The 23154-nt window shown below is 59.9% G+C and overlaps 1 protein-coding gene across 1 annotated transcript in view; it reads left to right on the forward strand.

The window, feature by feature from the left end:
* HMCN2 (hemicentin 2) overlaps positions 1 to 23154 on the forward strand; it is a 121969-nt gene that overhangs the window by 95900 nt on the left and 2915 nt on the right. Inside the window, exons 69-97 of the mRNA XM_073314813.2 lie at positions 168 to 446; positions 763 to 953; positions 1042 to 1123; positions 1855 to 1991; positions 2399 to 2540; positions 3363 to 3510; positions 4037 to 4164; positions 4475 to 4631; positions 4891 to 5012; positions 5445 to 5609; positions 5730 to 5837; positions 6096 to 6230; positions 6903 to 7037; positions 7899 to 8089; positions 8796 to 9009; positions 9827 to 9961; positions 10171 to 10361; positions 11052 to 11133; positions 11839 to 12108; positions 14078 to 14227; positions 16039 to 16176; positions 17411 to 17532; positions 17726 to 17963; positions 18226 to 18288; positions 19019 to 19141; positions 19795 to 19929; positions 21034 to 21162; positions 21942 to 22262; positions 22953 to 23072. Of these exons, the coding sequence (XP_073170914.2) occupies positions 168 to 446; positions 763 to 953; positions 1042 to 1123; positions 1855 to 1991; positions 2399 to 2540; positions 3363 to 3510; positions 4037 to 4164; positions 4475 to 4631; positions 4891 to 5012; positions 5445 to 5609; positions 5730 to 5837; positions 6096 to 6230; positions 6903 to 7037; positions 7899 to 8089; positions 8796 to 9009; positions 9827 to 9961; positions 10171 to 10361; positions 11052 to 11133; positions 11839 to 12108; positions 14078 to 14227; positions 16039 to 16176; positions 17411 to 17532; positions 17726 to 17963; positions 18226 to 18288; positions 19019 to 19141; positions 19795 to 19929; positions 21034 to 21162; positions 21942 to 22262; positions 22953 to 23072 (4551 nt within the window). The remainder of the gene's footprint in view (positions 1 to 167; positions 447 to 762; positions 954 to 1041; positions 1124 to 1854; positions 1992 to 2398; positions 2541 to 3362; positions 3511 to 4036; positions 4165 to 4474; positions 4632 to 4890; positions 5013 to 5444; positions 5610 to 5729; positions 5838 to 6095; positions 6231 to 6902; positions 7038 to 7898; positions 8090 to 8795; positions 9010 to 9826; positions 9962 to 10170; positions 10362 to 11051; positions 11134 to 11838; positions 12109 to 14077; positions 14228 to 16038; positions 16177 to 17410; positions 17533 to 17725; positions 17964 to 18225; positions 18289 to 19018; positions 19142 to 19794; positions 19930 to 21033; positions 21163 to 21941; positions 22263 to 22952; positions 23073 to 23154) is intronic.

Consider the following 23154-nt stretch of genomic DNA (forward strand, 5'->3'; position numbering starts at 1 on the left):
GCAGCGTCTTTCCACTGTAGGCCCCTGAATGGGCGTCCACAGCCACGCCTCTCAGGAGACAGAAGGTGCAGCCTTAGGTGAGGGGGACAAAGGTGTCATCTGAAAATGACAGGTGAGGCCTCCTCTGGCCCCGGTAACAGACGCCTGCTGCTTCTGCCTCCCCGCAGTGCCTCCAGCCCTAGAGCCCTCGGAGAGCAGCGAGACCGTGACCGCAGTGACCGACTCTGCCGTGACCTTCACTTGTGCAGCCAGCGGGTTGCCACTACCCACTCTGACCTGGCTGAAGGATGGCGAGCCCCTGATTCTGCAAAACAACCTGGTGCCCAACGGCCCGGGCACAAGGCTGTACCTGGAGTCGGTGCAGCCGGCCGATTCGGGCGTTTACTCCTGTGTTGCTGGGAACGAGGCCGGGGAAGTGAGCAAACACTTCCACCTCTCCGTCGTGGGTACGTGCCTGAGCGGCCTGTCGGCAGGGAGGCTGGAAGGGGGTGAGGGTGGGGGGCATCAGGAGGGATGGGTGAGGGGCAAGCAGGCTGGGCTGATGGGGCTGAGCTGGGGGGCATGAGGAGGGGGATGGGCAGTGCCCAGTCTGTTCTCTTGGATTCAGCTCGCGCTAAGGGCCAGACTCTCCCAGGGGCATTCCTTTGGACTAGCGAATCTCTGCGCTCAGTCCCAAGGAGGACCTTCCCCCTCTGCCCGCCTGCTCTCCCAGGCCCCTGTCCGGAGGAGGGGCGGTGAAATCAGCCCTGCCGTGCCTTGCAGAGCCCCCGCGCATTGAGGATTTGGCCCAGCCCACGGAGGTGGCTGCCACCATTGGGGCTCCCTTAGAATTGCTGTGCACCACAGTTGGCGTGCCCGCCCCCAACGTCACCTGGGAGAAGGATGGCCGGCTGCTAGCCAGGCCCGGGATCGTGGCCAGGAACGGGAGCTCCCTGCGGATAGAGAGCGTGCAGGTGGGGACTTCTCCCCCGCCCTCCCCCCTTCCCTCCCTCCATCCCTGAGTTTTCACCTGAGCTTCTCCTCCCTTCTGGCCTTTCTCAGGCAGACGATGCTGGCTTGTATACCTGCCTGGCTGCCAACCCTGCTGGGGAGGATGGCAAGAGCTTCTGGGTCAAGACACAAGGTACCATTGCACAGCGGGGCGCCTGTGGCTAGAAAGCAGGCAGGTCGCACAGTGGCAGCAGCCAGCCTCATGTCTGCGCTGCCATCAGAAGTGACTCCTGGCCCCTGGGAGAGTGGCGGGGTGGGGGTGGGGCAGAGCTGGCCACATCAGCCTCTAGCCGATGGTGGGTGGGTGAGCTCACCCTGCTGGCTTCCCTTTGCCCAGGGAGGGGAACGGATAGTGCCCCCGGAGGGAATGGGTTGGGTTGAATGGCATGAAATGCAGGGTTGGCATCAATCTCCACCATGCAGCAACCTTGGTGGGTCCTGGTTTAGCGCCACTGGAAGGCAGCTGTGTTCCAGCAGGACCAGGCTGGGTCTGCGAGTGGGGACAGGGGCCTAGACGTCTCCTATAACTGGGGTGTTGGGGGATGTACCGCACTCTCCCCTGGTGGGAGCCTTTCAGGATCATGGCTGGGCCCGCAGATCCTGGTCCTCTCATGTGCCCACCCTTCTGGATCAGCGAGGTGGAAGGGGGATGTAAGTGCCTTGCTTGTGAGCCTGGGGCTGGGTGACAGAACAAGCAGGGTTAGCACAAAGCGGAGCAGCGAGGGCTGGGGCATTTCTTGGGCGGTGGTTGGTAGGTGGGTGTTACCATTCGGGGACGGTGCCCTCTCTCCGGCGCTCCCAGTTGCTCATGGGCGCGATTCCCCTTCCACACAAGCCTGACCCGCTTGGCTTGCATCCCTGCAGTGCCTGCGAACGTTCAGGGCTCCAGTGAGACGCGCTCTGTCACTGTGCTGGCCGGCGGGCAGCTCTCCCTGGAGTGCCCTGCCGCCGCTGACCCGCCACCCCGCATCGAGTGGCACCGAGGGGGCTCCCTGCTGCAGGTGTGTAGTTGGGGCGTTCGCCAGTTGCTGTACGTACCAGGTTGGGCGTGCATGGCAAGGAGGTTGGAGGGAGGGGCTGACATCTCAGCGAGGTGGCGCTGACTCCCCATATCATCTTCCTGGCAGTGTCAGGGCCCAAGAGATTCCCTCCCACTCTCTGGGGTGCAGCCAATGCACAAGGTGGCTTCCCATCACTGCATGGCAGGGGACTGAAGCCCCTGCCCTGGGGATCCCTCCGCGGTGCGTGTCCCTTTGATCAGCCGCCCCCCGCCTGGCTTGGCTCTGGCCGCTAAGCAGTGCGGATGCTGCCTCTGGGATATTGAACCAAGGCCACCAGACTCATTGCCTGTGAAGCCTGCGGTCTGGGCGGCGCTGCTGATGGGGTGTTTGTCTCTGGGTGCTGGCAGGAGGATGCCCACGTGCGGTTTCTGGCCCAGGGGCGCTTCCTTCAGATCCAGCCCATGGGAGTGCCTGACGGCGGAGAATACAGCTGCACAGCGAGCCACGCACTGGGGAGAACCAGCCTGCGCTTCCACGTGGAAATCCAGAGTGAGCAGAGCTCGGGGGGCCTGTGGGGAGGTGTGAGCCCCCAGTTCAGATTCCGCGGCGCCATCAGTTGCTGGGGCTCCATGGCAGATATCAGAGCTGGGCTGACTCAGACGCTCTGGCCCTCGCTTTCCTTCCCGGAGTTGGGTTGGTGGGATACGCTGTGTGATGGGATCCCATTTATCAATGAGCCATCTCCCCATCAGCAGAGGAGTGGACAGGCTCTTGGGAGTCCCTCCATTTACACATCTCATTGCATTGGCTTGGTTAATTGGCAGGAGCCAATCCCTGTGCAGCATGTTCTGTCCACGGGCTGTCTGCCTTCGACCTGCTCGTTACCTCATCTTTCCATTCCCGATTTACCCTGTCCATCGTTGTTATCTTGTTCTTGGCCAGTGGTTCCCCGGATGTTCCCTCCCCTGGTCTTGGCCAGCTCAGCGAGCCCGTCTCTCCACTCACTGGCCCATTTCCCTATCTTCGTTAGCACAAACGTTCTCGTTTCAGCCTCCTCATCTGTGCGCCTCTCTAATCCTGTCTTCCAAGAAATGAGGCCTCCCCTGGGTTTAATTACTCATCTCAAGCCAGGCCTATGTGGGAGTGAATGAAAGAGGGAGGGGTTTCAGACCCCCCCATCCCCAAAACATTGGGAGCCCTCCAAACTTTTTCCTACCCTGCTGCAGCACCAGGCTCACAGGAGCAGAAGCGGGCTCTGCGCTGCCCCTGGACAGAGGGGGCTCAAGGGCAGAGCAGTTAAGCACAAACTCCACAGTTTCTCTTACTGTTATTTTCCAATGCCTCGTGCCCCCTGTGATTTTTTTGTTGCAGCTGCCCCTGTGATAAAGCCGGGCCCCTTGGCTGTGAGCACCACTGTGAACGAGTCCGCTCTGCTGCCCTGTGAGTCGGAGGGGCAGCCCACGCCCCAGCTCACGTGGAGGAAGGATGGCCTGCTCCTGCTGCCTGCTGCAAACCCCAGGTACGCGAGCCTGCTGTGCTGGCGGCAAACCCAGGGCCGTTCCGCAGCCGGGCTCTCCCATCAGTTTGAAACCGGCGGTGGGAAAGCAGCCGCTTCCCGTCTGTTTTCTCCGTGGTGCCTCAGCACGGCCAGTAGGCTCAGGTTTGTAACTGGGCTGCTGCACGGGCCCAGCCCCTTGCAAACAGCGAGGAACGGAGCCTCGCAGGCATCCACGTGAGGCAGGGGCATTTATTACCCCCACTCTAGGCTGGGGGAGCTGCGGCAAGGGGAGAAGAAGGTCCCATGGCCACTCAGGGGCCAAGTTGTGAACAGAGCCCGGGTGCTCTGACACCTAGCCCTGTGCTTGGACCACTCCTCTGTGCTGGTGGTGGCCACCTCTGGGCCTGCCATCCGATGGCTCTGGTCTGCTGGCAAGTGTTCTCCTCTCCCTCAGTGGCTGTTTTCCTATTTGTCTGCTGCTTCCTGTCAATGAGGCATTAAACCAAACTGGCTGGTGGCCTGATGGATTCACCTTCCCTCCCCTCAGGTTGGAGCTCCTGTCAGATGGCTCCCTGAGAATAGACCCAGTTCAGGTCCAGGACATGGGACATTACCTCTGCGTGGCATCTAGCCCTGCTGGGTCTGACCGCCGAGGCCTGGATCTCCGAGTCTTAGGTAAGGGGAGCGTGAGGCGGGAAGGGACTGACCTGGGAATGAGGCAGGCCCCTAGGAGCCTGGCGTGCAGGGTTCGCATCCAGCCATGCTGCATGGATCTCAGACAGCCTCTGCTCTGGATACCACCATCTCCTTTTTCCTACACATGCCGGCGTCCCCTCTCCTTTGTTCCAAGGGGTCCCTCTGCCTCCTGCTGGACTGGCCCAAGCCAATGCGCTCCCCTCTCATTAATGCCGCCTCCCTCCAGCAATGCCTCGAGCTGGTTGGAATCCGCTCCTGAACTGATTGCATCTGTCTCTGCTCCTCACAGTCCTTCCTGCCATTGCTCCGGGGCCCTCCAACCTCACCCTGATGGCCCACAGCCCGGCCTCGCTTGCTTGCGAAGCTACTGGCCTCCCCAAACCCCACGTGACCTGGAAGAAAAACGGGCACCTCCTGAACGTGGACCTTCCACAGAGCCCATACAGGTACCGGCGCTGTCCTTGCCATGCATGCTGCCGGCGGGGTGGGACGCTCAGGGAAATGTGCAGAGCGAGTCAGGTCCGGTGGCTGGTTCTGCTGCCATTTGGTTCGCTTGCTAAGCTGCTTCTGCCATTGTACCCTAGCTCCACCCTGTACACAGCTGGCCCAGGCCCTCTTTGTCCTGGGGGCCACTGCTGACCTTAGTGGGGCAGGATCTGGTCCTACGTTTGTGACTCCCCCTCACCCAGGCACTCTGTGTCTCAGGTTACTGTCCTCTGGCTCCCTGCTGCTTGCCAGCCCCAGCCTCCAGGACACGGCGCAGTTTGAGTGCATCGTAACGAACCCCGCAGGAGAGGCTCGCAGGCTCCTTGCTGTTGCTGTGCATGGTGAGTGGCTCTCCGGCATGCAGTGGTCTCACCTTGGGACGGCCTTTCTGAGCTCTTTCCATTTCCCGGCGCTCAAATCGCTGACTGAGCTCCGGCCAGTGCTTTCCCGGCACTGGCGTCCGGGCTGGAGCCCCAGTGACAGCGAACACAGAGCCGTGCTCTCTGGGCGAGCAGCCTGGGTGAGCCTGCGGAATCCACTGGGGTAGGGGGTACACGCACGCAAGTGTGTGCGCGCGCCTTGGTTCTGCAGCTCAAGCTGCAGCAGCTCATGTGTTTAGCTCTGGAGGTCCCCACTTCAACCCCTGGTGTGTCGGCCAAGATGATGGCTGTCACACATGCTTCCCGGAGTCTTGCATCCATGCCCAGAGGGGAGAGTCTGGCTCCTACTCTTCGCTGCACAGCCCCTCTCACCTTGACTCTCCCCATTTGCAGTCCCTCCCACGATTGCCGACGATCACACAGACTTCGCAGCCACCAGGATGTCCCCAGCAGTTCTGACCTGCTATGCCTCTGGGGTGCCGGCACCAGCTGTGTCCTGGAGCAAGGATGGAGCCCAGCTGGGAAACCGAGGCAGTGGCTACCGCGTCTTGCCGACAGGTATTAGCAGCACCACCCCGTACATGGATGTGTCAGCAGGGGCAGGGCAGCACGCTCACCACCCAAGAGGGGGCACTATTCACCTCCCGCCTCCATTATTTACTGCTCCTGTGTTCCCAGGTGCTTTGGAGATCAGCCGTGCTCTGCCGATTCATGCCGGGCACTACACTTGCACGGCGAGGAACGCCGCTGGCATGGCACACAAGCATCTCCTCCTGACAGTGCAAGGTACCCGGAGCTGCCAAGGCCACTACAGGCTGGGGGGAAGGAGGCGAGCCCCAGCTCCAGAGAGGGAGGGTGGGAGGGGGAGGGGCCTGCGAGAGAGCGCTCCATCTGCTGGGACTGTGAAGGGGCATTAGGAAGTAGCCTGGCTTCCTGGACCTCTCCTGGTTACGACTGACCATAGAGCCCTGGAGGCTGGGAAAGCAGCCAGGTTGTACACTCTGAAGGAGCCAGCTCAGGCACCGTTCCCCGTCTTCACTGCAGAGTCCCCGGTGGTGAAGCCCCTGCCCAGCATGGTGCAGGTGAGGGTCAATGCTGGTGTGGTCTTGCCCTGTGAGGCGTCTGGGATCCCCCGCCCGGTGGTCACGTGGCAGAAGGAAGGGATCAGTATCCCAGCAGGTGAGCTGGGGTGCAGCTAAACCAGCCAAGCCCAGAACTGCCCCGCTGGTCACTGCAGCAGCCGGTCCATGCCTTCACCTCAGCAAAGCCCTTGGGATGGGTTGGTGATGCTACTGGAACTTAGCACCCCGGGCGCTGCTGGGGGTGGCAGTGGCTTGGGGGACAAACAATCTGAGGACCTTCCAAATCCCCCATCCCCTCCTGCCCTAGATCCCTAGTTCTCACGGAACCGCTCCTGGCTGCAGCGCCGGGAGGCGCTCCACTTGGTAGCCCTGTGCATCCCAGCACAGTGTCAGAGGGCAGCAGGGGGCACCGTGAGTCAGTTCAGTGGGAAATCAGGACAGCTGGTGATCCTAAAATACCCCTTGGCACATCTAAGGAGACATTAACCTGGGTATCCTTGCTAAAAGCCACCAAGAGTCATTAGACTCTGCCTCCACCTGCCGATTCAGAGGGTCCGATGGGTTCTTCACTTCCTAAGCTAAGCTGTTGTGTGCTACCTGGGAGGAGGCCGCATGTGATGCACGGAGGAAGCGGTCCCTGTGTATAGTCTGTCAGTCAGTCACTAGTGTGCTTGGGCCAGGGTTGTCTGACCAGTGGCCGGCCTTCCTGCTCTTGCTCTTCATTTCCGTCACATCCCTTTTCTCTCTGATCTTTGTTTCCTGGTGGCAGGAGCCGGTTTCAAGGTGCTCCCCAATGGGCATCTGCATCTGTCCCGGGCTTCTGAGGAGGATGCTGGGGTTTATCTGTGTGTGGCTCAGAACCCCTCGGGCACAGCACTGGGGAAAACCAGACTGATTGTGCAAGGTAGGAGCATGAACGGGGACCCACGCCTCGGAGCAAACCCAGAGCCACATGTGAAACCCAGGGGGCTGTGCGTTATCCCGCAGCATGTGCTCTCCTGTTCCCCTGGGCCTGGCTGGAATGTCCTGTCTGACCTGGGGAGGTGGCGAGTATCTGTTACTAAAACCTCCATAGGGGGCCCAGGACCCAGTGTGTTTCCCAGCTTGATGTGGGATGCAGGGGTGGGCAGCAGAGCTTGGTCACCATTCTGGTCCCTTACAGGTGTTGGACAAGGAACGCTTTCTAGCTTTACGGTGCTTGGAGAAGAGGGCAGCGTGGCTGGATTGCGCTGTCTCCAAACCAGTGCCTGGGGGCCAAGTGTCACCATGTGCTGTTACTAGAGATGGGCTGAGCTGCAGCATTTGGGAGCTGGATCCACGTTTCCCCCAAGCACCCAGGATGTTCAGGTCTGGGTCTGAGGTAGCACAGGGGCCTGCTGGAAACGTAGAGCCTGGATCTGGGTGCAAAGCCAGGTGGTGTTTGGATCCAATGTTCTGGCTTGTGCCCCCTCCACTCTTGTGCTGCATTCGTCTCTGTGCACCATGAGGGAGAGCAGGGGGAGGTGTGAGGGGTTTGGCAGTACGCAGGGGCAGAGGGTAACAGAGGAGCACCATGCAGAGCGGCGAGGCTGGGGTGGGGTGGGGTAGAGTTCATTTACCAGGGGCTGGGCTGGCATCTCACTGCAGGGCACTTCTGCAAACTCAGTTATTCATTCAAAGCTGGATCACGCCTGGCATTCACTGGGAAGTAGCTGTGGGAGGGGGAACCCCGTCCGCTGAAATCGGATGAGGGATCCTTTGTCTCCCATTCTCTGTTTTTTCCCAGTGCCCCCAGTCATTGAGGCCAGCCGGCCGGAGCTGTCCATCCTGGAGGGCTTGCAAGTTCTCCTGCCCTGTGCAGCTCGGGGAGTCCCTGAGCCCAGACTCACCTGGTCCAAAGATGGGGTCCCGCTGCCAAGGATGGAGGGAAAATTCACCTTGCTGCCGTCTGGGGAGCTGATGGTGAAGGACTCCCAGGTAAGCAACCCAAGGGGGCAGTGTGTTTTCTGGTTTATCTGGGGCACATCCCATTTACTTCTCCCAGGTCTGCAGGCCTGTGATAGTAAAGGGATCTTGGGAAGAAGTGGCCTTGCAGTGTCACCCTGGGCTGACTGACGACATGTCCAGTGCCTCTTGTACTCTCAGGGGCTGGGAGGGCTGCAGGGGAAGGAGGGGAGAGCCGGGTCCCAGTTAATAGTGACTCCCACTGGCTGATTTCAGGACCTGCAGTCAAAGGCTTCTGAGCTTTGTGCCCCGTCCCCTTTGGCACCAGGTGGAGCTGCCTGGGGCTGCATGTGTGTCTGGGGGATGTTGATCACACAGGTCCCGCCAAGAGAAAAATTAACTTTTAAAACCAAGCACTGAATCAATCTGTGCACAAACACCACTTGAGGATGAGCCTAGTAGAGCTCTGCCCTGTCCCTGGCATGGCCTCCACGCCGAGGCAGGGAGAGTGGGAACTGGCTGGACCCCTGATGTGCACACATACCCCCAGGGAAATCTCAGCCAGCTGGGTACTCTCGGGATCCTGAGGAGTACAAAGGACCCAGCTCAGAGTGGAGGATCAGCCCGTTGGCTGGAATGGAAAAGCACTCAGAATCCTTTGGGCTCGGTTCATTTGTGGGGTGCAGCGCCTCGCCCAAGGGCTGTCCCACTGACTTACTCGAACCTTCCCCCTTTGCAGGGTGGGGATGCCGGGACCTACACCTGCACTGCAGAAAACTCTGCTGGGAAAGCCACACTGCAGCTCCAGCTCTCCGTCCACGTCCCTCCCGCCTTCACAGAGCAGCCAAGGGACCGGACGCTGAACAGGGGCGAGAGGCTGATACTTGGCTGTGTGGCAAAGGGGAACCCGATGCCCCACCTCACCTGGACGGTCAACAACAAACCCGTCAGAGGTAAGCTGGGCAAACTCTGCCACAGGAGCGGTGGGGGCTGGCATGGAATGAGGGGGAATTAGATCGGGGGAGGCAGAGAAAGAAGGCATGAGACCCCAGGTGGTGGGAGGGGTAAGAGAGCAGGTGAACAAAAGGAGAGTGACCTGGGGGCTGCACTGGTGTCTCTTAGAAAAGGCCCCAGAGATCCTGGTAGCAGGGTGCAGACCTAGCTGTAGGTTATTGTGCAGAGCTGTGTGCAGGAGGGAGTGCAGTCGAGTGGTTAGAGCAGGGAGTCGGGGCTCCTGGGTTTTGGTCCGGGTTGTGACACTGGCTCTGTCTGAGTCACATGACTTCTCTGTGCCTCGGTCTCCCCACCTGTAACACGGGGCTAAGAAAACCCACTTCACAGGGGGGCAGGTTGCGAGACTTGCACTGTGAGCTCGCTGAGCTAGAGGCGGTGGAGAGGGACGTGCTGCTATTTTCATCATCCCGGGTGGGCCTGCCCTCAGAAGAAGGCTCTGAAGAAGTGGAAAGGGTGGCCATTTTGTCCAGGTCCTGCCGTTCCTTCTGGGAAGTGAGGGGATCAGCCCTGGTCTGTGTCGCTCACTTTCCCCCAGGAACCGAAGGGAGAGCTGGACTCCAGGGCCTTCCAGCCCCTTCCCCATTCACCTTCCCCATTCACCTTCCCCATTCACCCTAACTCTCAGGCACCAAGGGCTCCAGCATGCTGGTGGCGTGGCTGAGTTGGCAGGCACCTGCTTGCTCCATGGTACCATGCATTGGGGAGCTGTCTCCACTGTCTGCCCGCCAAACCGTCCCGTGTGGCTTCCCTTGGCAGCGGGCATCTGGGAGCAGAGAGGGCGGAGCACCCTGCAGAGGGAGGCCGTCACCAAAGAGGACAGTGGCACCTACACCTGTGAGGCCGAGAACGGGGTGGGGAGCATCAAGGCCATCGCGTTCGTCTATGTGAAAGGTACCTTGGCCGTGGGGGCGGCTCGCTCGTGCAGTGCTGAGAAGAGGGGGTCTGGTCTCAGCCTGGAATAGCACCTCTGTGGTCAGCAGACCCTCCTGCATCCACAGAGACCAGAGCATGGCCTGGTGTCTGAAGGCCCTGGCTGTTCCGGGAGCGCATAGCCCAGACCCAAGCAAGATTTTTGTCTCTAACCCATTCTCCTTCCCCAGAGGCTCCGGTCCTACGTGGCGAAGTCAGTGCCTACCAGGTGGAGCCCCTTGGGGGCAACGCCCTCCTGAACTGTGAAGCCCACAGCGACCCTGCCCCAGTTATCCACTGGAATAAAAACGGGCTCCCGCTGCTGGGCAGCCCTCACCTACGCCAGCTGCAGAACGGCTCGTTGGCCATCTATGGGACGGTGGTGAGTCCCAGTCCCAGCACTGGCTCCCTGTAGACGAGGGCTGAGGGCTGCAGGGGTGTGTGAGAAGGGGCTTGGGTTTCTGCCCTTTTCTCTCTATTCGTTTGTGCTGCCAGATTTTTCCTTCCCTCCTTTGAGTCTCATGGCTGGATTAGATTGGAGTGGGGGCTAGCGAATCTTGGAGCGTTCTGCATAGCAGAGGAGATGCTGCCTGGGAACAAGCAGGGTCAGCCACAGGGGCTGGGCTCGCTGGACCCGTTCACCCAGTGGAGGTGTACTCGGGAGGTAACTTCTCCCTCTGTGGAACTAGTGCACTGATTTCTTCGCTGGGCCAGCCTCTCCTTTTGTTGCTGGGGGTTATGAGAGGGTCTAAAAAAATTCTTTCCTCTCTACCCTAACTCCGAACAGAAGCATTCTCTGTGAGGAGGGGCCGGCCGGCAGATAAGGCCCACGTTGATCTCCGGCGTCTGTCACTCAAGGGGAACCTGGAGAGGCCCTAGCTCCGGCTCTGCAGTCCTCTGCAAAGGCCCGATGGGGTGTTGCGTGTTCGCCACCAGTTTGTCTTAAAGATGAAGGGGCTTCAGTCTGCCCGATGTTATGCTAATTAGCTGTGCCCCTTGGACTCCTGGGAAGTCGTCAGTGCAGCCCTGCCTTGGGCAAGGTGGGTGATGCACCTGCTTTCCCTCCTCCCAGAGAGACGACGCGGGGCATTACAAGTGCGTGGCAGAGAACGAGGTGGGCACGGTGGAGAAGGTGGTCACCCTCGCCCTGCGGAGTGAGTGTCCATCCACATTGGCAGCCTCAGTAGTTTAGTTTCATGGACGGTGTTGCCCTCATGCCTGTCGGGGGGGGTTGGCGGTTGGTTTGCAGGGGAAATGGCCAAACTGGGTGTATCCTGCTTGATCAGGTCCCTGCCATTGCCCCAGGCCTTGGGCACTTGTGCACCTCGGTCCCTCCAGTTCTCTCCCTCTGGCACACAGTGACATAGTCTGCTGAGGCCTGACATGCTTTGGCCCAATTGGGTTAAGTGCACAGGTGCTTGGTGGTGTGGGGGCCGCGGATATACGGGAGGTCAGACAAGGTGATCGGGTGTCCCTTCTGGCCTTAGACTCTCTGACTTTGTAACTGTCCTCAGGATGTGGGCAGAGGACTGAGATCAAGAAGAAAAAATGACAGAGTTGTCTAGTAACCCCACTGACTGAGAGGATCAGCCTCATAAAATCCCCCGGGGCCTCAGAAATCCAATGTGACTGTGTGTGAACATCTCTCTTGGAAGAGTCCGGGTTACATCTGAGAGAGATGCGAGTAACTGACCAGAAGCCCCTCAAAATAAGTATGGGTGGAGCTATCCCACCCCCTCTGAACTCTGGGGCAATTCAGAGCTGAATGTCAGAACGCCTATACTGGTCTCAGCTCCACTGAGCACTCTCGGACTCGTAGGGTGCTGCACTGACCAGGTGGTTACCCCCCTGTGTTCTAGGTGCCCCTGTGTTTAGTGTGAAACCTCAAGACGTGGCTGTGAGTGCTGGGGAGAGGGCAATGCTGCACTGCCAGGCTACTGCAGAGCCAGCCCCCACAGTGGAGTGGACCCGGGAAGAGAAACCCCTCCAGGAGAACCACCGAGTCCAGATTCTAGCCAACTCCACGCTGCTGATCAGCGCCGTGGAGGAGAGAGACGTGGGGCTGTATGAATGTGTTGCACGCAATCTGATGGGATCCTCGGTCGTCCAGGCCTTCCTAACGATGCGAGGTATGCGCCCCATGGGCTGGAGATCCTGCGTGAAACGGGGGAGCCTGTTAGTGCCCTCTACCCTCTCCGCACACCACAGGGGAGGACTGGTCGCTGGGAGGGCAGCAAGGCTGCGGGGGTTAAGCAAATAGAACCATATTGGCTGTAAGTTCTATTTCCCCCGCCCGCCCTAATGGACGGGCACTGGGCAAGCTGGGGCAGTTGGTCCAGATGCTCTCTGCCCTGTGGAGGGGGCTGTGGCCAGCACACCTACTCCTGTGTCCACTTGCCCCCTCAGTCCGGCGGCAAGGCCTGCGCAGGGAAGGATGTGGCGGTGGAGCTATGCTCGCCCCATCAGTGCCCTGGTACGAAGCACAGCTCTGAGAGGTGCCTCTCCCCCTGTGCATGCTGGGGGCAGGCTCCGGCCTGAGGGACATTGGCCAGTGGGAAGGGAGGATCCCTGCAAAGCTGGGAGCTCCCCGACCTGGTTTCTCTTGGCCTGTCTGGGGGTTTTAGAGCAGGATTTCAGTCAGATGGGAGCTGTAATGTGTATGTAGCATCCAAGTGGAGTTTGCAGATGTGTATGGAGGGCCCTGTGCCCCACTGAGCACTCCCATGAGAACACGGATGCTAATAGCAGGGTCCTTTGTCTATCAAGTGGGTTCGCCGTTTCCCAGACTGGGGCAATGGGCCATTGAGGCTGGTCTCTTGTCTCCACCAGTGGCCAATCCTGGATGCATGAGACGGAAGGAATATTCCACCCCTCCTCCTTTGCAAACACAATAAAGCAGCTGGGGTGAGGAGGAAGTTCCTGTTTCCACCTGCTGACAGGTGAAGCGTTAGGACTCACAGTTGTGCGGCTGCACCAGCTCTTACCCTGGATACCCTGTCTGGTGTAACGCAGGCATTGTGCTTATTCCTATAAATATCTGATTTGCTCCCTCTGTAGCATCCTGCAGCACTGAGTTGCACAGGTTAACGATGTGCTGTGTCAAGATGTACTTCCCTAGTGATCTGTTTTAAACCATGTTGCCTTGTAATTTCATTGGTTCTTCCCGCCGTTGTCCTGTACTGAGTGGAATGGCACCGAGAGGTGGGGCAACGGACCTCTATGCCCCTCTTTGTTTGATATCCTGCCGCCTCTCCCCGTACCCTTCTCCTTTGCAAGCGAATAGCCCTGGGGTGGAGCTGGGGGAATCTCGAAGCTGCATTTAAGCCCCTGAGCCACGAAGCCTCAATGAAGGCTTGCATACCCGGCTCCTCCACCCCACAGCAGGCTGGTCTTCCCCATTTGAGTTTTACTGGATCTATCCTCAGTGATTTGATTCTTTTGTCTCGGGAGACCTGCTAAATGCCCAGGCCTGGTGATGTCGGCTTTTTCTCGGTGAACAGATTGAAGAGCCAGATGAGACAGTCATGCGATTAGGCAGAGGAAGTATGCGGCAGTGCCTGGTGCATCCGTCTGATTAGCAGTAATAGGGGTGCTCTGGCACTGCCCAGATGCTTTACAGGAAGAGCAAATGAAACACGCTGCAGAGAGAAACCCAGGCCAGAGATGGTCGTGTGCAGCACAGAGAACAGCCTGAATGGGACCGTGTGAGACCATGCGGGTGGCTGTGCATGTGTATTAGCCTGTGGGCAGGTGCAAGGATGTGGTTTGTACAGAGATCATCCAGATTAGTCCTGTGGAGCTGTGAACCCCAGCTGCCCTAGGAGATGACTCCCTCTGCTCCAACCGTGACAAACCAACACTGGCCTGACCTGTGCCCGGCAGCTGGTGCAGCAGTGTATTGCAGCAGAGGGCAGAGGGCTCCTGCAGGCCAGGCTCCGGCTGCCCATGGTAGCTGGGCACTGGAAATGAAGTGGTGCAGGAGAGGAGATGGGGATTAATGGCTCGCTGGCCAAGTGGGCCCTCTGCCCACCAGCTTGGGTCTTGCTGTGCAAAGTGTGGGTCTCCCCCACTCATTCCGCCCTGTTCCCCTTCCCTCAGGAGAGCCCCTCAGAGTCCGGGGCAGTCTGATCGGCATCATTAATGACCAAGAATTTGGCATTGCCTCTCTGAATGCCAGCGTGATGGAGGATCCCCGCTCTGGCACGGCCACCATATGGAGCAGCATCAGGAATATCCCACCAACTGTCGGTGCGTGACGCCCCGGGGATGCATCTTGCGTCCGTTACACCTACTACATGGCAAGAAGCCGGATGTAAATCTGGGTGAAATACCCACTGCACAGTACGCTTGTCTGTAGTGTGAGGGGCATGGAGCGACTTAGCTGTGCGGTATTTTTTTACCAGCTCTAGTGGGATGTAGTGGATAAATGCTGCTGATCCCACTCGTACACGTATGTAACCCGTTGTCTGTGCCCTGGCTAGGTAACCCATCCCAGGATTTAGGGAGACCTCTAGTAGCACAAACTGCGTCTAGTCTGGGAGCTGGAGGCCCGGGAGAACCACAGGACCGGTCTATCCCCCTTTACATTCACATACCTGAGTCCTGTCTGCCCCCCCAGCCCCTGCCTGGGACAGTGCAGTACCCGCAGTGCCCCGCGGTATGCTAACCTAACCGTGACTGTGCCTGCCAGGCACCTACCGGGGTGCAGAGAAGAAGGTAGCGAGGGCGGTGTCCCGGAGAACCCAGGTGGTTCTTCAATGCCCCTCTGGCACTTGGCAGCCAAAGCTCGTTTTGGGCCTCGCGCGGCGCAGGGCTGAGTGGGTGCGGTACAGACTGGGGAACGCTGTTGGGAGCTGAGGAAGGAGTCTGGAGGGTGAGGCGCGAGGTGGGTTTGCTTGAATTGAGGAGCTGGTCCGATCTGCCTGCCTGCCTGCTCGCCGCACTCCAAACGCAGCAGGCATCACAGCTCTCTGTGCTTTCCCTCTGTACTGGGCACTGGTGGGCCCGCCGCTGGAATCGTGCTTCCGGTTCTGGGGCCCACAAGTCAAGGAGGATGTTGATCAGTTGGAGAGGAGTCAGAGAAGAGCCATGAGAATGATTCAAGGATTAGAAAACTTGCGTTCTAGTATTAGACTCCAGGAGCTCAATCTATTTAGCTTACCAAAGAGAGGGTCCAGGGGAGTGACTTGATGACAGTCTGTAAGTACCTACATGGGGAACAAATATTTAATAGTGGGCTTCTCAGTTTAATAGAGGAAAGTATCACATGAGCCAATGGCTGGAAGTTGAAGCTAGACAAAGTCAGGCTGGAAATAAGATGTAAATTGTGAACAGTGAGAGTAATTAACCATTGGAACAATTTCCCAAGGCTCGTGGTGGATTCTCCATCATTGCCCATTTTTAAATCAAGACAGGATAGTTCTCTAAAAGATCTCCTCTAGGAGCTATTTTGGGGCTTTCTCTGGTCTAGGTCAGACTAGATGATCACAATGGTCCCTTCTGGCCTAGGGATCTAAGCTTGCGACTCCCTTGGTGGGTTCCTCGGGTGCTGTTGGGGAGGGAGCTGCTCCTAACAGGATTTTCATGGAAGGGATCTGGGGGCTGAGTTATGGGGGAGCCTGACCCATCACCGAGAGGCCTCTTGCCTTGGTATGAGAAGGTCTGAGTGCCCTCTTCGGTGACTAGTGGGAGCAGTAGGTGCTTAGCACCTCTGACCCCTGGGGCACAGGGCTAGCAGGGCAGGAACTCCTGAGTGCTCACCCAGATACAGACGGGAGTCTCCCATGTGAGCAGAACAGGCTTAGTACCTCCCTGGGATGAATGGCTCCAGACTGTTTGGTGCTGGGAGTGCCATGCTGGAGTAGGATCATGATTCTGATTCTGCTGCCCCAATAAGGACCTTTGACCACAATTTAATTGCTAAGGCCAGTATGACCGATGCACTGGGTGGGGAGCTGGCTGGGATTCCGGGGCGCCTCTCCCCAGAACGCACAGCTACTCCTCAGAAGAGCCCTGACTGAGATGGGACTGACCCTCGTGCCCTTCCCTGAACTTCCCAGGGCCGCTGATGAGAGTCCTGGTCACCATCATTGCTCCGATCTATTGGTCCTTTGCACATCAGAGTGGCAGCACCAGGAACGGCTTCTCGCTGACCAGTGGTGTCTTCAGGCAGGAGTCGCAGGTGGAGTTTGCCACAGGTGAGGAGGCAGGCATGTGTGTCCTACTGAGAGCCAAGGGAGGGCGGCAGAGATCATGGTGCAGGAGTCCGTGTGGGAGCCTTGTTGTTAGGGAGGTTCCCTTAGGGCTGGGTGGGAGGTTTGGCATCAGTTGGAACAGAGGGCCTGGGACGATGATCAGGGTGACATCCGTGGCATGTCTCAGTCAGCAGAAACGTTCCGTCAGCCACCCAGAGAGCTAGGTATCACCCATAGCTCATAAGGAGGATGGATTGGGGAAGGAAACCCTGCACTGCTCATTTCTCACCCGGGGGGGTCAGATAATAATAAATACCTGCCTCTTACACAGGGCTTGGCATCAGTAGATCTCAAAGGCAGGCAGTATCATTATCCCCATTTTACAGCTGAGGAAACTGAGGCACAGAGGGGCAGTGGCTTGCCAAGGTCACCCAGCAGGCCAGTGGCAAAAATGGGCATTGAATCCAGGGATCCTGAGTCCTATCCTTTAGGTCGCTTTGCAGGGAGTTCCTGGAGACAGGCTGGTGACCACTGCATGCTGAGGTTGTGCAAAACGTTCACAGCAAAACCCAAGCCCCCAAGGAGTGCCGCCTGGGTTCTGGTTTTGTTGTGTGCTAGCCATCTCCACCGCGGTGCCTGAGGCGTCTGGGGTGGCTCGTGAGCCTTTGGAGCAGGGCTGTGTCCCAGCCTGAGTGACCCACCTCTGCTTTAGGGGACCAACTTTGGCACAAAACCCAGTGAAATTTGTGGCTTCAACCCCACACTAGTGAAAACTGACCCCTTGGCCTGAATTCCAGATGGGGGCTCCGGGTTCACTGGAACCCCAAGGGAAACAGGACGTTTGGTGTCCAGGCATCTGGAGGGAATAGAATGAAGAGCTGTTTGCAGGGCTCCCAGCCAGGCAGGGCAGCTCATTTCAGTGCCAGCCTTACCGAGCCCTTCCTAAGAGCCAGCGATGGGGCATGGTGTTTTGCTGGGGTGGCCTGCGGTGCTCTGCAGGGAGCCTTGTGTCTGCACAGCGAGTTGCTGGGGTCAGAGACAAGCCTGCAGATGCAAATACTCCCAGGTTTAAAAGTTGGCTTCGACATCTTGAAATTTGCTGCTGGCCCCATCCAGAGTCCAGATCTGGGCCCTTTGCAGCCTGGCTGAGCCCCGGGGCTGTCTGAAATCATCGTGGGCTGGATCGTTAACTGGTACGGAGTTGCTGACCCCTGCTTGCCACCCCTTGTTGCTGCAGGGGAGCTTCTCCGGATCACGCATGTCGCCCGAGGCCTGGACGCCGGTGGGGCTCTTCTCTTCGACGCTGTGGTCAACGGGTTTGTGCCGGAGAGCATCACAGAGGCTGCTGTGCTTTTCCAGGTCAGTAGGAGCTCCGGGACACCGCCCTCGCTACCTTCTTCTCTGCCCAGCAGCCCCCGCCAGCACCTTGGCAGTGCCTGTTCCTGCCCACAGTGACAGCCAAGGGCAAAACAGGAGATCCCCGCTGCCACAGTCCCTCGTCCCGGTGAGCCCCGGTGCCTGAGTGTCCCATCTCCCTCTTCCCCCCACCCAGGATTTCAGCGAGCGCTACGTGCAGACAGGGGCCGGGCAGCTGCACGTGGAGTCTGTGCAGAGCTACTTGCAGGACGGGCTCCCGCTTCAGATCCGCCGCAACCACAGCATAGAGTACAATGCTGCCCTGGGTCGGCAGCCCTCCCTGGTGCAGCACGTCCAGGCCAGGGCCATCACATCCTCCTTCAACCCGGCCTCTGAGGAGCTCCTCTTCCAGCTCAGCTCCTCCCTCCACGCAGGTAACAGGAGAGCAGCCGTCTTCTCCGGGTGAGTGTGGCCCACTGACAGCCCTGGAGTCAGAGTCCACGGGCCGGACGGTGGCAGGACAAGCTTCTCCCAGTCTGCCCTGCTCCCCAGGATGAGAGAGGGAGGCCGTTCCCCGTTGGCGTACCTGGGAGCTGGGTGATGCTGTGCCGAGGGCTCCTGTCCCCCGTGCTCCCCACGAGCCCTGCCTCACTGAGGTGCTGACGGGGCTCTCTTGCCTTCTTGTCTTTGTCACAGAGGCGAACGGAGAGCAGTGCCCGCAGGGGTTTGCACTGGGCCCGCAGCAGCTGTACTGCATAGGTAAGCGCCATTCCTGAGGGGTGGGCCATGAGCTTCCCTCAGGCTGGGGCCCGTTCTCCATCCCTGCTCAACGCCAGGGTGTCTTCAGTGTCTGGCGTCCCCGGGGGTGCCGCGGCCCTGTAATTCCCAGTGCGGCTAGACGTCGGCATGCTGCCTTTCGTTGATCTAGCGTGCTAACAACAGCAGTGTTGGTGCGGGTGGCAGGCTGGGCTGGCCACCCCAGTTCAGTCCTGCCTGCGCCCGGGCTGCTCTTTTTAGCAGACTAGCTGGTGCTTGTACATCTACCCAGCACCGGCTGCAGTTGACCTCCAGCTCCAGTGCGGCCATCCCCTCCCCCGGCTGCTGGAGGCCCTGCGTGGGAGGCTCTGGCACCCTGTGGCTGGCAGAGGCCATTACTAGATGTGCATACCTGGGAGCCTTCCCAGCCAGGGTGAGGAGAGGTGCTGCATGGGGGCAGGAGGGGAGGTTGGAGGTCTGTGCATGCAGCCTCTGTGCTCTCCCCCCAGCAATGGCAGCTCTCCAGAGGCAGTTCCCCAGGGCCTGGTTTCTGCTTCCCCGCTGCCCTGGGGTGATCTCCGGGTCAGTAACCTCTGCTGAGGTGCCTCTTCCCCGGCAGTCGTGGCTTCGCCTGGCTCGGTGCTGAGGGTGGGGGCAGCAGAGGTGTACCTGGCCCGTGCTACCCCAGGCTCTTGCTGGGAAGGGACGGTAACTCCTTTTCCCTGCATCCCAGATCGGAACGAGTGTGCAGCTGCGAAGAGCCCTTGTTCCCATGCCTGCCACAACTCCGTGGGCAGCTTCTCCTGCGCCTGTCCTGCCGGATACGCCCTGGTGCCGGATGGCAGGGAGTGCAGAGGTAAGGAAGGGGCTACCCTCCAGCTTCCCTCCCCCCCCAACATTGGCCTGACCTCCCGGGGAAGCTGCAGGCCCAGGACAGGACAGCCTCTGGGTGTGAGCACAAGCAATTCGCCCTGCGCCCTCGCTGCATGGGGGCAAGCGATCCCAGGCGGAGGGATCTCCAGAGCCTCCTTAGGTGAGGGAGGGGATGCCCCCTCTGCCTTCTCCCCAGAGCGAGGAAGGCCCCTTTCCCTGGGGCTGGTGGGTGCCCATGGGAATATCAGGAGGCTGGAGACAGGAACACGTGCAGGTCTGGCCCTGGGAGCTCCCTTGGGGAACATAGCAGGGGGCTGCCCCATAGACCAGTCCATCCTTCTTCTCTGGACGTCTCAGGGGGAAAGACCCCCCCCACCCAGCGCGGGAATGTCTGTGCACCCTGCTGGGCCAGAGGTCGAAGGGCGTGGTGGCTGGGGGTCCGAGGATGCTGTGAAGCAGCCATTGGCAGTTTCATCGATGCTGCCCAACGGGAAGGAGACCGGCAGGAGGCCTCCCTGCAGAGAGGGGGGCAGAGGGTTTCTTTTGGAGGTGGCCTGGGCCCAGAAGCCCCCCTGCTGCCAGGCTCCATGGGCGAGGGGGTGAGGCAGCTACACTGACGGTCGGCTCTCTCTGCAGACGTAGACGAGTGTGCACAGGGCACCCATGCCTGCCACCCGGAGCAGCAATGTGCAAACCTGGCGGGGGCCTATCGGTGTCTGACGCACTGCAGGGCTGGCTTCCGTCCGGCTGTGGATGGAGTGGGGTGTGAAGGTAACGGCCCCTGGGCTCTCCTGCCCGGCCCATGGGGAGGGACATCGCCTGGCTCGCACTCCTTCCCTAAGGCTCTCCAGCGGGGCATTCCAGCCTGTGCCAGGGGCTGGATGAACAGCCCAGGGATGAGTCCTCTGCCTTGTGGGACGGGGAAGCTGCAGGGCCAGCTCCTCCCATCCTGCCCCACCTGGGGTCCCCCTTAACGGAGAGGGGAGTTAGTCTCAGTGAGCCCAGCCAGGGAGCCCTCGATCGGCCCCGTGCTCAGTACAGGCCAAAGCGGATCAGGAGGCTGGACACAAGAGGGGTCCCAGGCAGTGACAAGTGGTCAGTGGTCTCCTGGCATCTCAGCCCATGATGCACGAGGAGGGGCCATGGCTTTAGCTCAGGGGTGGGCAAACTTTTTGGCCTGAGGGCCACATCGGGGTTGCGAAACTGTACGGAGGGCCAGGTAGGGAAGGCTGTGCCTCCCCAAACAGCCTGGCCCCCGCCCCCTCCCACTTTCCACCCCCTAACTGCTCCCCTCAGAACCCCCTACCCATCCAACCCCCCTGCTCCTTGTCTCCTGACCGCCCCCTCCTGGGCCCCCCTGCCCCCCCGGGACCCCACCCCCTATCCAACGCTCCCTGTCCCCTGAGTGCCCCCCGACCCCTATCCACACCCCTGCCCCCTGACAGGCCCCCCAGGACTCCCACGCCTATCCAACTGCCCCTGCTCCCCATCCCCTGACTGCCCCCCCCGAACCTCGGCCCCATCCAACCGCCCCCTGCTCCCTGTCCCCTGACTGCCTTCCAGGACCCCCTGCCCCTTACCCAACCCCCCCGCTCCTCGCCCCCTTACCATGCTGCTCAGAGCAGCAGGAGCTCGCAGCCCCGCCGGAGCCAGCCACGCCACCCGCACTGCCCAGCAGGAGCGGCGGGCCAGAGCTCTGGTGGTGGTGCTGCGGGGGAGGGGCCGGGGGCTAGCCTCCCCGGCCAGGAGCTCAGGGGCTGGGCAGGATGGTCCCGCAGGCTGGATGTGGTCCGCGGGCCATATTGCCCACCTCTGCTTTAGCTGCTGTGTGGGGACTTGCTCGCCGGGGGACCTCTCCTCTCGTTCTCCCCACAGATCTGGACGAGTGCGCGGAGGGATCCCACGCCTGTCGCTACAACCAGATCTGTGTGAACACCGTCGGCGGGCACCGGTGCACGTGTCCCCGCGGTTACAGGACCCAGGGCACCGGCCGACCCTGCTTGGGTAACACAGACCTGCCAGCCTTTGCCATGCAATGAGAAAAGCAGGGAGAGGTAGCATTTCTGCTGGTTCGAGCAGGAGAGTGGGGGTGGGCCTCAGGACTCCTGGGTTCAATTCCAGACTCCGATACTGACTCGCTCTGTGACAAGTCCGGAGACGGGTCTCGACCCCCCAGGTGGCTGCTGGAGTAACGCAGCTAGTTCTCTCCCGACACAGCTCTCCTCTGCCCAGTCCCTTTCATGCTGTCACCTGTAGAGGGAGCCGCCTGCTCTCCCGCTGCCCAGCGAGAGCGCCCCCCGGTGAGAGCAGGGGAGAAGGAGAGTTGCCAGGCATGGATCTGGGGGAAGCTGCCAGTGAAGCTTCAAACCTTGCAGGAGGCGGGTGTTTGGGTGCAGAGGGTGGTGGGTGTGAATGCTTTGCGCTGGACCTTGTCCCCTGCCCTTCGCCTCAGGATCATTCATTAACCCTTACAAGCCTTCTGTGGTGGTGGGAATCAAGAAGTGTTATCTTCACTTCGTAGGTGGGCATACTAAGCTGTAGCTGGTGCAGTGACTTGTTCAGAGTCACGCAGCATGTTAGTGGCAGAGCCAGGAATAGAAACCCAGGAGTCCTGACTCCCAGTTCCCCCCACTCTAACCAGGAGACAACTCTGCTTCCCAGAGCCAGGGAACAGAGCCCAGGAATCCTGGGTTCCTATTTCCTGCTCTAGCCATTAGCCAGCGCGGCTTCTGCCCCAGAAAGCTGGGCTCTGCTACTCATGCTGGCTTTTCTCTCTGTATCAGACATAAACGAATGCCAGCGGGTACCTCCGCCATGTGCTTTCCAGTGCCGCAACCTCCAGGGCAGTTACAGATGCCTGTGCCCACCTGGGGAGGCCTTACGTGGGGATGGCAAGTCTTGTGCTGGGCCGGAGAAGGCAGGAGGGAACGTGATGCGTGTCAGCAACAGAAGGACCCGTCTGCAGTGGCTCAGACCAAGTGGCCGCTCGCCCGGGGGAGGCTATTACACCTGGTTCTCCTTCGGCCAGTCTGGTAACGCCCTGAGCCCCAGCAGCCAGGCCCAGTGCCCGTCAGGATTCACCAGGCGCAATGGACTTTGCACTGGTAAGGCCACGTGCTGCTGACCCTTGTCACTCCAGAGAGGGGGAGCCTTGGAGCGATGCAGCTGGAACAGGCCCAACTCCAGCCTAGCTGGGGGACAACTGAAAGCTGGCGGCACCTGCTGGCTGCCTGGGGGGGCAGGGGTTGGTGCCATCAATCCAGTTCCCGATGAACAAGTGTCCGTGTTGCAAAAGCCGCTGGTGCAAGCAGGCGCTCTGCGTGCCAGCATCGACAGAGAGGCTGTGGGCTGACAGAAGGGTCATGCAGGATCTGGGTGCCCACCAGGGCCTAAAGGGAATAGCCCGTCTTATAACCCACTCTCCTCACTCCTACTTCCCTTCTTCCTCCCCACTGTGCCAGCCATTCTGTGACTCTACCTGCTCCCCCATACAATTGGTCTCCCTGGGGCCGAGGCCTTTGGTCCCCCGTGGGGCTGGAGTGGGGCTTCCCTGGGCCACATCTCCCCCGGAGGGTGGGTAAATGGGAGCACTTGCCGGGGCCTTACGCCTTTGCAGAGTTGTTTCAGTGGCACTGTGCACCATGGTGGCTGTGCATTGAAGGCATAGGGGCAGTGTCATGCTGCATGTGGGGCTGGGGTTGCCCCTCGGGGTTGCGGGTGGAGGGCACAGCAGTGCATTGCAGTGTGCCGGACTCGGAATCTCTCCTCTCTTCCCCTCCCTTCTCTTTACACAGATCTTGACGAATGTCAGGTGCGGAACCTGTGCCAACACGAGTGCAGGAACACGGAGGGCAGCTACCAGTGCTTATGCCCAGCTGGCTACCGGCTGCTGCCCAATGGGGAAACCTGCCGGGGTCAGTGCGTGCTGTTCAGGAGTCGGTTACATAGCGTGTGTGTCCGTCCATCCCTCCCTGCCACTTTGATACTGTAAGCCCT

Source organism: Lepidochelys kempii, chromosome 16 (assembly GCF_965140285.1).
Source record: "Lepidochelys kempii isolate rLepKem1 chromosome 16, rLepKem1.hap1, whole genome shotgun sequence".
Classification (NCBI taxonomy): Eukaryota; Metazoa; Chordata; order Testudines; family Cheloniidae; genus Lepidochelys; species Lepidochelys kempii.